Source organism: Musca domestica, unplaced genomic scaffold (assembly GCF_030504385.1).
Source record: "Musca domestica strain aabys unplaced genomic scaffold, Musca_domestica.polishedcontigs.V.1.1 35, whole genome shotgun sequence".
Classification (NCBI taxonomy): domain Eukaryota; kingdom Metazoa; phylum Arthropoda; class Insecta; order Diptera; family Muscidae; genus Musca; species Musca domestica.
The window spans coordinates 3416660-3431852 of record NW_026712315.1 but is presented as its reverse complement, the minus strand read 5'-3'; the positions used below and the strand labels follow the sequence as shown (position 1 = coordinate 3431852).

The following is a 15193-nucleotide window of genomic DNA, read 5'->3' as shown; positions in this document are numbered from 1 at the left end:
AAGGCTAAACGACGGCAAGTCTCAAGTGCAACTCTGACATCCCTTTACGATATGTCACAAAATATGCCATGCGAAGACTTAACGCTGTTTATGTGCTCACACCTTAGGACATGGGACGTAAAACTGCTTTCACGTGCCAAGGAACGCCGAAAATTAAAGATTATTTATTATTTTTGTAAAATCTGCCACTCGTCATGCGAACATATTTTAGATACGAAATTAGATTTTATTTAAAATATGACAAGGTGAAGTTTGTCAGAAAAGGGTTGCCAAATTCAAATTAGCAAATGACTTTACCCCATGGTAAAAGAATACAGGTAGATGCATCAACGCTTGGGAGCATTGATATGTCAAAAAATTTTAAATGTTTTTTCAAATATGAGTAGATTTTTAAACGCTTTCTTATACCATAAATTTTGACAATATTGTCAAATGAATAATTTTGAAAAAAAGTTGTTGTCATATGATTTTTCTTAATTTTACCATGATTAAAATTGTTTAAAAAAGGCATAACTTAACAACCCCCAAATAGCGTCGTATAAGAAACGTATAAAAATAGAAATATTTTTGAATAATTTCATTTAAAAATTTTGACTTTCAGTGTTTCCAAGCCTTGACATGTTTGCATTTTATTTCACAAGCGAGATCGGTCAATTGTTCTCCTTTGTTGACAGCACTACCTATTCAATACACCTTGTTTGTTTTTTTTTTTTTTTTGGGATTGTGAAAACGCCCTGTGCGACGTAACAGGGTGTTCTTATGTTTGACGAATTACACTATAAACAGAAAGGAAGCGGCAGGCGTTTGACGTCACCGAAATGTGTCGCACGTAGCATGTGAGATCCGTTTCAATAGTTTTTAGTGATAAAAGTAACAACAGAGCGAGCTGACATCGGACAATGAAAGTTTTATATATGTTTTGTCAAATTTTGCATACATAGAAGTTTTACACATAGTGTTATACATGGATGACGTTTTAGTTTTGAGTAAAATACATGTCATGGTAGAAGAATACACGCTTGGGAACATGAATATGTCAAAATTTTTAAAACGTTTTGTCAAAACTAATTATTTTTTTTATATTGATTGTTATAATAAGCATTATTCAACAATTTTCACAATTTTCAATATTTTTTCATTAAAAATTTTCAGTTCCAAAATCGGTTTGACAGTACATTGGCCTGGCAGCTGTGTTTACCATGGTACATGTGTTATTTTTCAATCACAGCGAGCTCTATTTTCATCGGAAAAATATAATCTAATCAAATGTTTGTTGGTTGTATGAAAATATATAAAATTAATTTTGCGGTAAAAATGGATCAATAAAGTATTATAATTTTATAGAAAATACAATATAATCACAATTTAACCAAAGGAAATAAAAAACATATGCAAGTGTGTGATGGCAAGAATTATGAGTAAAATGGCAATTTTAACATATAGACGGAAATATTCATGAACAATGAAAGTGACAGCACAAAGTAAAACTATTATCGTCCAATAGCAGCCTAAAATTGTTACATGCTCTCATAGAAATGGAATGAAAAATATGGTTGAAAAATACGGAAACGGAAAAATAACAACAATGAGACAAAAATATCAATTTCGTTTAAAAAAATCAAATACATGGTGTAAAATTTTTTTGTAAAATATTTTTGTTTTAAGAGATATGAACATTTTGCAATTTTGCAAAAATGAATGAAATTGTTGCCATAGATTAACACATTTTTACATCATCAGCGGATTTTTTAACAGCTGAGAAAAATTTTCACAGTAGGAAATTGTAAATTCTCAGTAACTTAGCTGTCAAAATTTCTAACTTCACTCACTCCCAGTTGCTTGACTTCTGAGTGATCGAAAAACATTTTGTAATAATTTGTGCAAATTATTAGGTTATCGCACACAAATCATAACTTTTATTTATAATTACGTTTCTACATAACTATACTATATACCTATTTCTTTTAATTACACTACTAACACCCAGTTTTTGTAAAGAAAAGGTGCTTGATGCTCGATTCGTCCGTGCTCAAACGTATTCGTTTTAATTGGGGTTTTCATAAATATTTTGGAAGCTCCCGTCCATTCTCGAAAAGCTTTGATATGATACCAGTGTTTTCATAACCATTATTTTTTTTATTTTTTATTTAATTTCATTAGGTGTTGTGCTGGTTGTGGCAACCCGAATAAATTCAAAATTTATCAAAAAATTGTAAAATAAAATTGAAAAATGTTGCAAAAATTTTTGAAGAGTATGGACCAGCAAGTTGCGCCAGCAAAATCTTGATGTATTACAATAGTTCATATGTTAATTCCATGGTAGAAGAATATAGGTAGTCGCATCGACACAGCTGCTGGGACATCAACTGTCAAACCAATTTTGAATATTAAAATTTTGAATGAAAATTTATTCAAATTCGTTAAAACTGTTGTAAAATGCATATCATAACAATCTCTGATTGACCTCGTATAAAGAAACACATAAACATCAACTTATTTTTTAAGAAATACCTTAAGAAATTTAACATATCAATATTCCCAAGCGATGTTTTCTACTACCATGGTTAAATCTCTTTCATGCGCATACAATTTTTGCGTAATTCTGAAACAAAGGGCCAATTTATGTTCCTATTGTTTTTCGACATTTTCGTTTGTATTTTTAGGAGAGGGTGGTGTTTAAACTTTCTATATATATTTTCTTTCGCCAAATTTTCAAAACAAAAGGAACTACTGTTGCAAAAACAGGCTGTAAGTAATGGATTGAAAACAACAAACAACAGCAATAAATGTTTACTTTTTTATAAAAACTTAAGGAAACCATATTAAATCACATTTCAACTATAAAGTTCGTTAAGCTGCCCTCAGACACACCAACAGTTGGCCCAACTTGTCACTTTTAAGTTGTATGAAAAAGTTGGTCACGTACCAACTTTTCATACAACTGTTGTACCAACTTTTCATTTACAAAGTATTTTTGAAGCGTCAACATGAACTCGGATGCTCTTGCGCTTCTTGGAATTGATATAATTTGTTGTTTTATGATTATGTTTTGTTTTCGTTTCTCTTCTTGCGCTCAGCGCTCAGCTTATGTATATGCTGCTTCACCAAAGTGAAGACATAAATGAAGAAAACACTGAAGTTGGTACAACTTGCCCTCGCACGCACTAACAGTTGGCCCAACTTACGAAATTATCAAAAATTTTTATATTTCCAACCAACTTCAACCAACTTTCGAAAAAGTTGTACAACTAGCCCTCAGACGCACCAATAGTCGTACCAACTTGTCACAAGTTGGGCCAACTGTTGGTGTGTCTGAGGGCAGCTTAAAGTTCTCATTTCATTTGTGAAAGTTTACATATACTTTGGTAATGCTTTATTATGTTATGAATAGCTATCATTTCGAGATGATTTACCAGGTACACGGATTTATTTCGAGTTATCATTTCAGTGTGATTCGCAGAGACGCCGTCGCTTCGATGAATGTTATGAACAGCTCTGCTCTCTAAAAACTGGCGCTCGAATTTTGTGGAATTGAAATGAAATGAAACGATATAATATGGGGGAAACGCTCTGGAAGCGAACTACGTCGGAATCTCTGAAATTGGTATCTGAGTCGAAAGAAAAAGACCGACACAACGACAAAACATAGCGTTAATTTATTTGTGTTGTGTGGTGTTAAAAGTAGTCGTCGAAGGGTTCATTTGAAAGAAATTTTTATTGAAATCAAATAATCTGAAATTGCCCAGAAAACGAAAGCAGTTCATTAGTTGGAAGAGGAAATAAATCAGGTTGACTATCCAGCAGCAGTAGTTCCAGAGATCAAGGGCTGTAAGTATTACAAAAGAAATAATGAAAACGCAAAGTAGCAGCAAATGCAAAAATGTTGGCGAAGAAAAAAATTAGAAGAAAACTGCAACGAACAGGTATTGGTGGTTTGGTGGCGGCGAAGAAGAGAAATAAGTGCCGAAATTAATTAAAAATTCATAATTTTTTATTTAATACGAAAAAAGGCAAGCGAAACATCTTGTTAAGAAAAAAAAAAACATGTGTGCGTGTATGTAGTTGTTGTCCAAGTAATTTTTTAATATTTCCTCGATTTTGTGATATGTGAGTGATGCGTTGTTTTTTTTTCGCTTGATGTGACAATAATGAAGAAATGGCAAAATAAAAAAAACAAAGAAAAATCTTCATACATTTCTTTGCAACAAAAATTGACGTGCATAGGCAGACATTGAACTTGTGAAAGGAGACTAGGTTGGCTATCTGGCTGGAAGGAAAAGGCTTTTCATTTTCTCTCTTCGCGAATAGAATTGTCAATTTTTGATTTTATTTTTGCTAAGAGTCAGCCGCGGCCTGCCTTCCAATCGATCAAATATTTTGTTCGCTAGCAACAGCCAGTTTTGGATCCCTCAGATCTGAAATCAACACACATACGCACATTTATTATCTGCGCTGATGCCTGCCTCTGCTACTGCTGCATTCTACTGCATTAGGAACGGTAGACACTGAATCGCACACTCACTCACACTCATCTTTGGGTATGTGGGTCTTCTTTGGCTGTCAATGCACCACGCATTCCCTGAGAGACAAATCTCAAAAAAAGCAATGGGGTTGGGGAGTTATTTTACTTGAATGGCCAACCAAGCAGCCAGCCTGCCTTCTTACATACACGCACTTTTTACTGCTTCTTCTTATTTTTTTTTCGCCCAATACCACCGCCGCCGCCACATATCACAAAAACTAAAAGCAACACAGTAGCAGAATTTTCATACGTTGTTTCTTTGCTTGCTTTCAATTCCAGCCAGCCAAATAGAACCAAACACACACGTACGCAACCAAGAGGTAGAAAATATCTCCAGCTTTTCTTGTTTTGTTGCTACGGTGGTGTTCTTCGTTAGCATACCGAAATAGAGAAGAAAGTGGTCAATATTGTTTTTGTTTATTTTTCTCTAGCGGGACATTTTGTAAGTCGAACTGAAAATAGTGTTTTGTATTGAAAATGTCTAACTTTATTTCATAATTTCAGAAAAACATTTGTTTTTGTTGTTGGTGATTCGCAGCCAGCCAACAACCCATCCCAGCTCCAACTTCGTTATCAACTGTAGGCCACCAAAAATAAAACAACACAAATTACAATGGAGAAGAGAATAGATTTGGAGAGACGTGCTCGTAAAGCTAATCAAGTAAGTGTCCCAACTATGTCGACAATCATTAGAAATTAATTCATTTTCTAATTTAGTCTCAGAAAAAAACATTTGGAAAGACATTTTGAGTAGTCCTTTTGTTTAGTCCAAACAATTATCACAGCATAGGTTTTGTGGTTGCGAAATATTCTTTCATGGGAATGTTTGTTTTAATTTGCCATTGTGGTTTAGATACTTTGACAGTTCTAACCTCAAATTGATGGGTTTTTGGAAGGGATTTTTGCGTAAAAACGATTCGATTTGGTTGGCATTATATGGGAGGGATTGATTGGTATTTTTGACAAAAAGATTTTTTGATCTTCAATAAGAATAGGTTATTGATCTTCTAGGTGAAGAGTACTTTGCCTACAACTTTAAAGGCGTGTACGGTATTTACTTTTGTATCAATTAAACATTTTTGTTTTTTTTTTTATTAAATGTGTTTGGCATTTGTATAAGTACTACCTTGTCTTCTGGAATCTCCTATAAACTGATTATTTTATCGATTTTTTATTTAATTTTAAATGAGAGGTCTAAACAAAGGTTTAGAAGAGTTCAGAGTACTTTCTCATATTGAATTTCATGCTAGAATACCCAGTTTGAAGCATAAAAATCTCGCATTGAACACAAACATAGATAATACGTCTCCATTAACCAGCAAATCTTTTGTATTTTTGGTTTGAAAGATTTTTCGCATTATTAACTATGAATTAATAATATAAAAAATAAACTGTTTAACTGAAGTCTGACAAGCCCTCAGAACATCCCGTTTGTCTTAAATGAAAAACCTCGTTTGTTTCCTCTAAACTCAATTTGGTCGCCTAATTCATTTCCTCTTCTGTTCGATTTCTGTTTGATTTTATGTCAAACCTGCTCCTTTGTTAGCCTCGGCTCAGTAACTGGGAGGATTTTCAATGCCAATCCTACCTGAAATATTATCCAAGCACAACTTTTCTGTTTGTCCTCAGGATGAATTTACTTCAGTTTTTTCTTCAAGTTATGGTTTGGATAGTTGCATTTTAATGTAAAGATCTAATTATTTTCCCTGGTATTTTTGTTTTATATTTTTTTCTAATTTGTCCACTATTCCGAAATTCTATGTGCCATTTTAATCAAAAACGATCTTTCAGTCTCTAAAGTCTATAATTTTCCTCCAAAACTTCTACAAAATCATTTGAAATTTCAAAATATGTTAAATAACTTCTTGGTGCGCTTTATGAACGTCTAGATGGATTCTAAAACTTCTACTTGGCTGGTTTCTTATTAAAAGTATTGAAATTTGGAATAACACTTATAAGACCCAATGTTGCTTTACATTGGACGTATTTGGTCTTCTGAAGAATTGGGGATTGTGACATCTGCCTATTTTCTCCCCTTGTTAACAGTTGCTGGTTTCTCAATGACACTGACACTTAATTTGACCTCATGTCCTGAGAAAATGTATGCCCTACAAGACAATCTATATGTGTTATTATGGTGCGCACCTATGTGAAGGTCTAAAAATATTGAAAAAACAAACTGCAATACCTATTTGATTTATTGAGCCGTCATACTCATAAATAAGTAATTTGTGCAATACTCCAAACAAAAAGCAGTCGCGGAGGGACAAATCAAATTTACATCATCAATTGGTGTGATGCCTTTAATTAAATTTGAAAAAATTGCTCATGGATAACAATTATTCAATTAGACAGGATATTTGCTAGAAGGCGGAATTCTTTAGTCGCACTTGTGCGGATCCAGCTAGCTTTTCGAACAAATACAGTATTTCACTGATAACTGCAAAGACTTTTATCTTGACATAGTCAAAAATTACACTGCTAGATTTGAATATTATTTGTAACAATCAAACTTGATTTAAGTTTATCTGTCATAATGCATTGTCTCGCATTTTAGGCAATAAAATTAGAAATATTAAAAGAAACTCACGGGCATATTAGATCTATGACCACCACAATCTACCTGATCGATTGCATGGCGGCTCTATAAGGCAAACTGTGTCAATTTGTTTGAATTCTTCCAAGTCCAATTCATTTTAAATTTTGAGCAGTTGTAGCTCATAACTAGAAGAAAGTATTAGGGTCTGGAATATTGTGTCTATTTGGAATCATGTTCGTAAGCCTAAAAAAAAAACTAACTTGGCTTGAAAATCCGAAAGCCTAAATAAAACTAACTTGGGTTGAAAATCAAGGGTTTTTATGCTGCAATGATCGCAAAAACCTAAATTGGAGCAGCAACAGGAATACCGGTATAAAAAGAAAAGATTTGGGAGCACTAACATTTCAATCACAAATTCAGAATTTTAGTACAGGAATACAGTATGCACGCTTTGTTCAATTTTATAATAAAACATGCAAAAACGATGTTTATTCACTTGAGCCGAATGGGTTAAAATTAAAATACCTAAGATCTGAAAAATCCGTTACATAGGGATATTTGATATGAGAAGAGATAAGGTGATGATACATAAGCTAAGCATGACACCATGGCACGGCATATTACTGTCCATTTATAAAAGAAAACGACATCAGCATTCATGTGCGGCTCTAACATCCTTTTACGATATGTTACAAAATATACCAAGCCATGATGCCAAGCTGCTTATGTATTATCACCTTTGGTTTAACCACAAAGAGTTCAAAATATCAGATTACAAAGTAAAAATGCCGAAAAAGTAGAAGGTACCGTATTTCAGGAGCTATGTCCAAGACTTTGGACCTCCACTAAAAACTTTAGCAAGGAGAATCCAGAATACCAAATTACATTTTATTTAGTTGAAAACTATGACCAAAACTTTCAAAGTCCGAAAATCTTTGTTACATAATATGGGCCGATATATTCCATTTCCAATTCCAAACATTCTAGGTATGATATCAATTCCTGTAGAAAATTACAGACTAAAAGCGCTAAATCAACATTGATGATTTTACCCCGATCATGAGTCTCCAAAGTATATTTCGATGTCAAAGGGAATGTCAACTTTACTACACCCCTCTGGTTGAGAAAAAAAAAATGCAAAGCATTAGCTTTCAGCAAAATGCCGCTAGTTATTTGACCTTCTCAGCGGTCATGGTTTGATGAATTAAGCTTATAACTAAAACTGTAAATAAAAGTTTTACAGTCTCTTACTCAAAGAAGTGTTCTTGAATATATTTGAGACTTGTTCATGCCAAAGAAACATATTAGCTACATTAACTTAATATTCTATGGAGTCGGGGAAACCAGAAAGTTCATTCAATTCTACTAAGCCAACTTCATTCATTTCCACAATTATATTACCCCAAAATACCTATGAATTTTAATCAATTTCGCCAATGTAAAAATGACGCTGTATTAATTGTAAACGGGGAAATCAAATCCAAACCCCAGTTTCGTGTTAAGCATTCTATTATCGATTTATAGCAAAATTAATTTTTGTTGTACAGATAGATCGTAGTCGTTATTAAATGCATTCAATGTTTACTAAAAAAAGTGTGTGGTGAAAGATGGTGTTGCTGATGATGACGGTTGATAATGCAAAGAGGGTGGGGGAGACACATCGGCAGATAATCGCGGCGCAACACACAAAAATTAAAGACGTCAATTATCTCTTAGAAACAGTGTGGAATTGAAAACACACGCGTTACTTATCTACCACAATTCAAAAGAAAGAACACAAACTCTTTGGTTGTTCGTCTTTAAAGGGAATTAATGATAAGAAAGGAGAGCATCACACCCCTTGTCATTGAACCTGTAAAATCATGAAGTACAGAATAAAAACAAAAGAAATGACAAAATTAAATTTGTAACAACAATAAAAAGTGACCACCACCACTTTCATTTTTTGCATATTGCCTTTTCCAAGCATCCCCCACGCACACTCATAACAACATATGAATGAAAACGAGAGAGACGCGGGGTTAACATTTTGCAAGACGTTGTTGAAGGGTCGTCTTTGTCATATCATGAATTTGAATTTGTAAACAATTTAAGTATTTTCCGATTTGGTGGGGAAACAAAACAGAATTGTTTTCTCATTTCTTGAGTCGCGTGGATGCCATTAAACGGGCATCGTTTCATCTCAGGTGTTTGCCATGGGCCATGGCTCTTTCAAATTTTGTCATGTCTCTGTTCCTTCTCTCTCTCTCACTCTCTGCCGCTTGATTGTGCTCTGCAAAAAACAATGTTTCAATTTCGCCGTTTTGCCAACCCAATAACAACCACTTTTGCATGTTGCTCCTCTATCTCCCTTCACCGCGCGAACCATCTCTTCACCATTGTCCGCCTTCGTCATATTCTTCTTGCCAAACGGTCGCTCGATAAAGATTACATCATATAGCTTCTCCCCTTTTGTAGTTTGAAAAATATTGCTGAAAAATTCCTTATTTTAACACATTTTCTTGTGATTTTTCTCATTTCATTGGCAAAAATAAATCATTCATACACATTTTTTGCAAAACATTTGTTTGTATAAACTTGCATTTTTTCACCCAAATACTTGGGAATTGAAAAAAGTTTCATTTGTTGGTGGTTCAATAAAAAGTTTTTTTTTTTTTTTCGTTTTTCACGCGTTCACACCAAGACAACACAACTCGCAATATGGCGGCCAGGCTGTTATATGAACGCTTGCTGAAATGCGACTAGTTTCATCTTTGTTTCGCACTTTCGGTTTATAGTCTGCATATGCAGAAATGAGCGAGCAACAAGGTGTTTTTTCGGTTTTGTTGTTGTCGTTTCTTGTTGTCATTCCAATGCCGCATTGTTCCTCCATGTCGTGTTTCAGTTGAGCGATGTGCCAGCGAAACATGTTTCATTGTGTTGCAGCGTTTCAATGACATTTAATAGCGTTTCCTTTTCACCATGTACCTTTTTTTTCTGTCATACGGCAGCAGCAACACATTCGAAATGCAAGTAAATGTATGATCCTGTACTTTGACGTCCTGAATTCAGATTTTGCCCCAACACTTATCCTCATTCCACACACAACTTTTAATTAAAAATTTGATCCTGAAGAGAGCATTTTTTCTGGACGAGGACATATACAACTTTCTTAATAATATTAGTATTCCTTTATAGGTTTCTTTTTTTTCCATACATAATTCGGTTGCATATAATCGGATTTTATTGCCACTTGGGTCGCCACTTTGGTATTTACCAATTAAAAATTAACAAAATAATTTTTTTTTTAAATATTTCATAATAGGGCTGCCTGGCCACTTTTAATGCAGAATTTGTCAAGCAACTTCTTGTAGAGTGGGCAATTGTTATTTTTTTTCTCTTTCGGAAGAAACGGTAAAAAGTAAACACAAAGATTCCCTGCATATCTTGCAAGCAATCAGCTGATTTCTAAAAACAAAAAAAAAAAAACAGTATTTTTGTGTTAACCGACATGGAACTAGGATAACCTGTCAATCCTAACTTATACCTTCTGTGGGAATTTTGACAGAATGGCCAAGCCTGTAGTTGGCTAATTTGGACATTTAGGGTCCGCTATTTTCTTAATCGATTGATGGCTTCGGCTTTGTGTGTTAGAACCAAATGTTGCCAATACCGCCCTCTCTAATTTTTGTAATCAAAAATTAGTTCAGCATGGCCAGATAAGGTAACTGCTACTCCTTGCTCATTTTCGAGGAAAATGTCCCAATTATGCCGTACCAAAACTTGTCTCCTTTTGGGTGCATACTATTTTCAGTTTATGTATTTTCTACGTTCTAAATGCCACAATTTTGCTTATTTACCTATGAAGATCTTCCACAACGTTATGCAACATTACATCGATTTTCAGAGCAATGCCGCAACTAAAACTAATTACCTTTTAAATCAGACATGACCTAAGTGTTACCACTCACGAAATAATCGTATAATTGGACACTTTTTATACTATGTTAGTCATATGAAGGTTTCTTAACTTATTTTTATTTATAATTTTTTTTTAATTATTTTTTTTTTAATATCCTCTTTTTCAGATTACAGATTTAATTTTGGACAACTGCCGGAGTACAAGTATTGTTGGACTTACAGATGAATACACGGCATTGGAATCATTAAGTTTAATTAATGTCGGCCTAACAACCTTAAAAGGTTTTCCAAAATTGCCCAATCTAAAGAAATTGGAATTATCGGACAACAGGTTATTATTTCACCCAAATTTTTCCCAATGAACAATTCATTTAAACGTTTGCCTTTTATTTACAGAATATCAAATGGCCTCAATTATTTGAGTACTAGCCCCAAATTGCAATATTTGAATTTGTCTGGTAACAAAATTAAAGATCTAGAAGCCTTAAAACCATTGCAGGAATTCAAACATTTAGCAGTTTTGGATCTATTCAACAATGAGGCAACACAAATTGAAAATTATCGTGAAAAAATCTTTGAAATGTTGCCTTCACTTGAATTTTTGGATGGGTAAGTTGAAATTGTATAAATATTTAATGAGAATACCAATTGAGTTAAGGATTATTGTATTTTTCTTTACAGTTTTGATCGCGATGATGTAGAAGCTCCTTCAGAAGGTGATGACGATGAGGAAAATGGAAATTATTCTGAAGACGATGGTGAGTTGTAATATTTGCACATCCTTAGATTTTCACAGAAAATATACGTGTTTATCGTTTGTGAATATAGATTTCCAAACTGTTTTAGAATTTTGTCAAATTTAAAATATCACCAAGACACATGATTTTGCCACAATATATCGTGATAGTCCAAAAATGGATCAATCTGCATAGAGACAAATGACCATTGGTTTCTGGATGAGCGAGAAACTTAAAAACGAATAATTTGAGAACAAATTTCTTAGTGGTCTAAGGGGATATGCTGTAAATTTTATATGATAAAGATTCAGTAGATTCCAATTGACCAAGTTTTTATGTAGAAAGGTTTTCTAAACATAGAAGAGCTTCCATAGGGCTTCTATACAAAAATGACAATCTACAGGGTGAGATAAAAAACTGCAACAAAGTCAAACGCCATAATTTTTATTTATTTTTTTTCAATTTCATTTAATGATGGCGAAAAAAGTCGGAAATAGCATCAAATTTTAGAATAAGTTTAGATTAGTTCAAATTGGTCACCTAGTACAAAAGGCCTACGGCCTTCAAACGGCTTATGAAACGGTCACACGCTGCCCGAATGTTGCTCTGCGGAGAGCGACCACCAGATGTTATGGCGGCCCACACCATCACCATGGCCGGCGCTTGAGTTCTGTTGGCCAACCGAAGGTGCACATTTTCAGCTGACCTCTTTGGCAAGTAAACACGATCATTTTGTTTGTTTACAAACTGTTGGACAACGAATGTTTTTTCATCGGAGAAAACCAAATTCGGCAGTTCACCACTTTCGGCCAAGCGAAGCAACTCTTTAGCTCTATTGGGTCTACTTTCTTTCTGTTGCGGTGTAAATTCTTGCACTTTTTAGAATTTCAATGGCTTTAGCCCGAACTCATTTTTCAATATTTGCCGAATGGAAAATTACGATATGTACCAGTACAAATGATTCATTCACATTTAAATGCTGGAGTGCTCTAACCATAGCCACTTTCGGTTTTCCACTCAAATATAAAGAAATCACACTATCACGCTTGAATTCCATCACGAATAACTTTTTCTGGAAAAATTCTCACAAAAATGCTTTTGTACGCTTGTTTAAAAAATAATGAGTGGCTTAGAAATGACAGCAGTTTGAAGTTGCTTGCAGTTTTTTTATCTTACCCTGTACAAATCTTCCAATTATCAAATTCCTTCAAAATGTGTTCCATGCACAATGTAATTTTACAGGACCTTAAAATTGTAATTGTTGTATAGGAAGGTTTAATATATTCAAAATTTGGCCGTGCTTTAGGTTCCTACAATTTAGAAATACAAAACATGAACAACCATTTACGTTTCACATTTGTTTATATTCTATCACATTCATTGTCATGTCTCTGTCTGTCATATCTAACCACATTCCATTCGTACTGTGCAACACCGACATATCGTACATTACCATCGCCACAAAACTCTACAATTTCAGATAAACAAAATGCATTTAATCTAAATGGATTAGAAATCGATTTGGATGAGTTAGAAGAATTTGAAAAACGCCTCAAGGCGAAACGTGAAGCTATGAAACCAAAACAAGAACAAAATACTACGACAAATGACAATAACAACTGCTCGACGACAAGCAATAAAACATTAGTGGGGACCAATGATTCTGATTCTGTCAATAAAGTGGCCGAGGAAGTCGATGAACTTGATGAGTATTTGAAAACATTGCAACTGAAAGAAAAGCAACAACAGGAGGAGAAACAAAAATTACAACAATCTTCTGACTCTACTTCTTCTTCTTCTACCAATATTCAGACATCATCTCCAATGAATTTTGCAATATTATTGTATTGGTTTTTAGCTATTTTAAATTTAGCCAGTGCTGCCTTTTGTAAGCATTATTCCAAAATGTCTTTAACAATTGAAAATTAATCGGTTACATGTTTTTTCTTTTGTTTTTTTTTTTTTAGATTCCGAAGCCGAATCAGGTGAAAATGATAAAGATGGCTCAGACGGCAGTGAGTTGAGTGTGAGTACAGAAGATGTCTCATTATCAGAGGTAGGTATCTTGGGATGAATAAACGACAAAGTTTTACATATTTCTTTTTATTTTTGTCATCCTAGGTCTACAATGATGATTTAGAAGAAGACGAAGGAGAATGGGACGAAGAGAACGCTGCTGAAAATGACGACGACGATGATGATGATGACATTAGCGATGAAGATGAAGCTAACGATTCAGCTGTTGCCGCAAACGCCGACAAAGCCGAAGATAATGCCGCCGATGGTGAGTAAAAGAAAAATATTCAAGTTTATGATCCTAATTAAATATCTCTCGTTTTGTTTTTCAGCTGAGGAAAGTCAGGCACGAGGCAAGAAAAGAAAGCATGAAGGTTAAACAAGACAACCAACCAACCACACACACAACAGTAGCAGCAAAGAAAATCATTATTATTATCATCTTTCCGCACTTCGGTTATCATCCCGTCGTTTCTTTTCATGTGTGTTTCTTTTTTAATTAATAATTATTAAATCGTTTTTATATTAATGGATAATACTTTTACACATTACATTGCAAAAAGAAAACAACAACAACAATAGAATATATTTGCAAATTATTTTTCGTAAAAGAGGGAAAAAAAGCTGAAACACCCCAATAACAAACAAACAAATCAAATTTAATAATTAAGTCGAAAGTAAGAAAGAACATGTATTACCAAACAGCAACAACAACAACAAAACACCAAACAACAACAATTATGGATGCAGACAAAGAAGAAAATTTTGAGAAATTAAGGATTTCATTTACATACAACAATAACAAGAACAATATAAATTAGTGGAAACAAAAACATCGTTGGTGAAAGCAAACAAACTAGTATACATAGCGCATAGAGATGATGATATTTACAACAATTTTACAAACAACACATTTTACTTTTTTTTGAAATCAAAAAAGAACCAACCATGGAAATAGCCAAAGCTATTTGAAATCGATTAAAAAGGAACAACAACACAACTAATTCTCTAAATCTCAGCAACAGATGAAAACCAAGAAATACAAAGAACCCAAATTTGGATAACAATAAAATAAATCAAGAATAATACTGTTCACAAAATACTTATCCTGTACGTCCGTCTCCTTTTATTTGTTGAACAATATTGCAAACTCTGCGACCAACTGCTTAATTTCCTCCACCCACTGTCCCCCCATAATGATATGTGCTTTGTGTTGCTGCAACTTTACACCTCTTTCATAGAGACGCTTACTCGTCTATTTTAAGATCCCCAAGAAACCAATTAAAAAATGTAGATACAAATTTTTAAAGCTGAAATTGTTGTGTTTTTACTTTGCCACTATCAAATCAATACCATCACCACAGCCACAATATAATGCTCTCCAAAATAAACAAACACACACACACATATTTCTTTTCCCTTCCCCTCCATTTCCATACAATTTTGAGTATATTTCCTTAGGATATTATATAAGTATAA

General features: G+C 33.8%; 1 protein-coding gene across 3 annotated transcripts; it reads left to right on the top strand.

The window, feature by feature from the left end:
• The first annotated feature begins 3580 nt into the window (after nucleotides 1-3580).
• Nucleotides 3581-15030, top strand: LOC101894736 (acidic leucine-rich nuclear phosphoprotein 32 family member A). Of its 3 annotated transcripts, XM_020039829.2 has the most exons (10): nucleotides 3581-3828; nucleotides 4802-4964; nucleotides 5027-5183; nucleotides 11129-11292; nucleotides 11358-11570; nucleotides 11643-11719; nucleotides 13179-13586; nucleotides 13666-13754; nucleotides 13820-13982; nucleotides 14047-15030. In XM_020039829.2, the coding sequence occupies exons 3-10, from the start codon at nucleotides 5136-5138 to the stop codon at nucleotides 14091-14093; spliced, it is 1209 nt and encodes a 402-aa protein (XP_019895388.1). In that variant the 5' UTR covers nucleotides 3581-3828; nucleotides 4802-4964; nucleotides 5027-5135; the 3' UTR covers nucleotides 14094-15030. The 3 variants fall into 3 exon arrangements, with proteins under 3 accessions (XP_019895388.1, XP_058981831.1, XP_005176395.1); XM_059125848.1 differs by lacking the exon at nucleotides 4802-4964; XM_005176338.4 differs by lacking the exon at nucleotides 13179-13586 and having other exon boundaries at nucleotides 3595-3828.
• Nucleotides 15031-15193: the final 163 nt, after the last annotated feature.

Coding starts and splice junctions, on each gene's coding strand:
- LOC101894736 (XM_059125848.1), top strand. CDS start 5,136: ATGGAGAAGAGAATAGATTTGGAGAGACGTGCTCGTAAAGCTAATCAA. Junction 11,571..11,642: donor TCACTTGAATTTTTGGATGG/GTAAGTTGAAAT, acceptor TTTTCTTTACAG/TTTTGATCGCGATGATGTAG. Junction 13,983..14,046: donor CGAAGATAATGCCGCCGATG/GTGAGTAAAAGA, acceptor TTTGTTTTTCAG/CTGAGGAAAGTCAGGCACGA.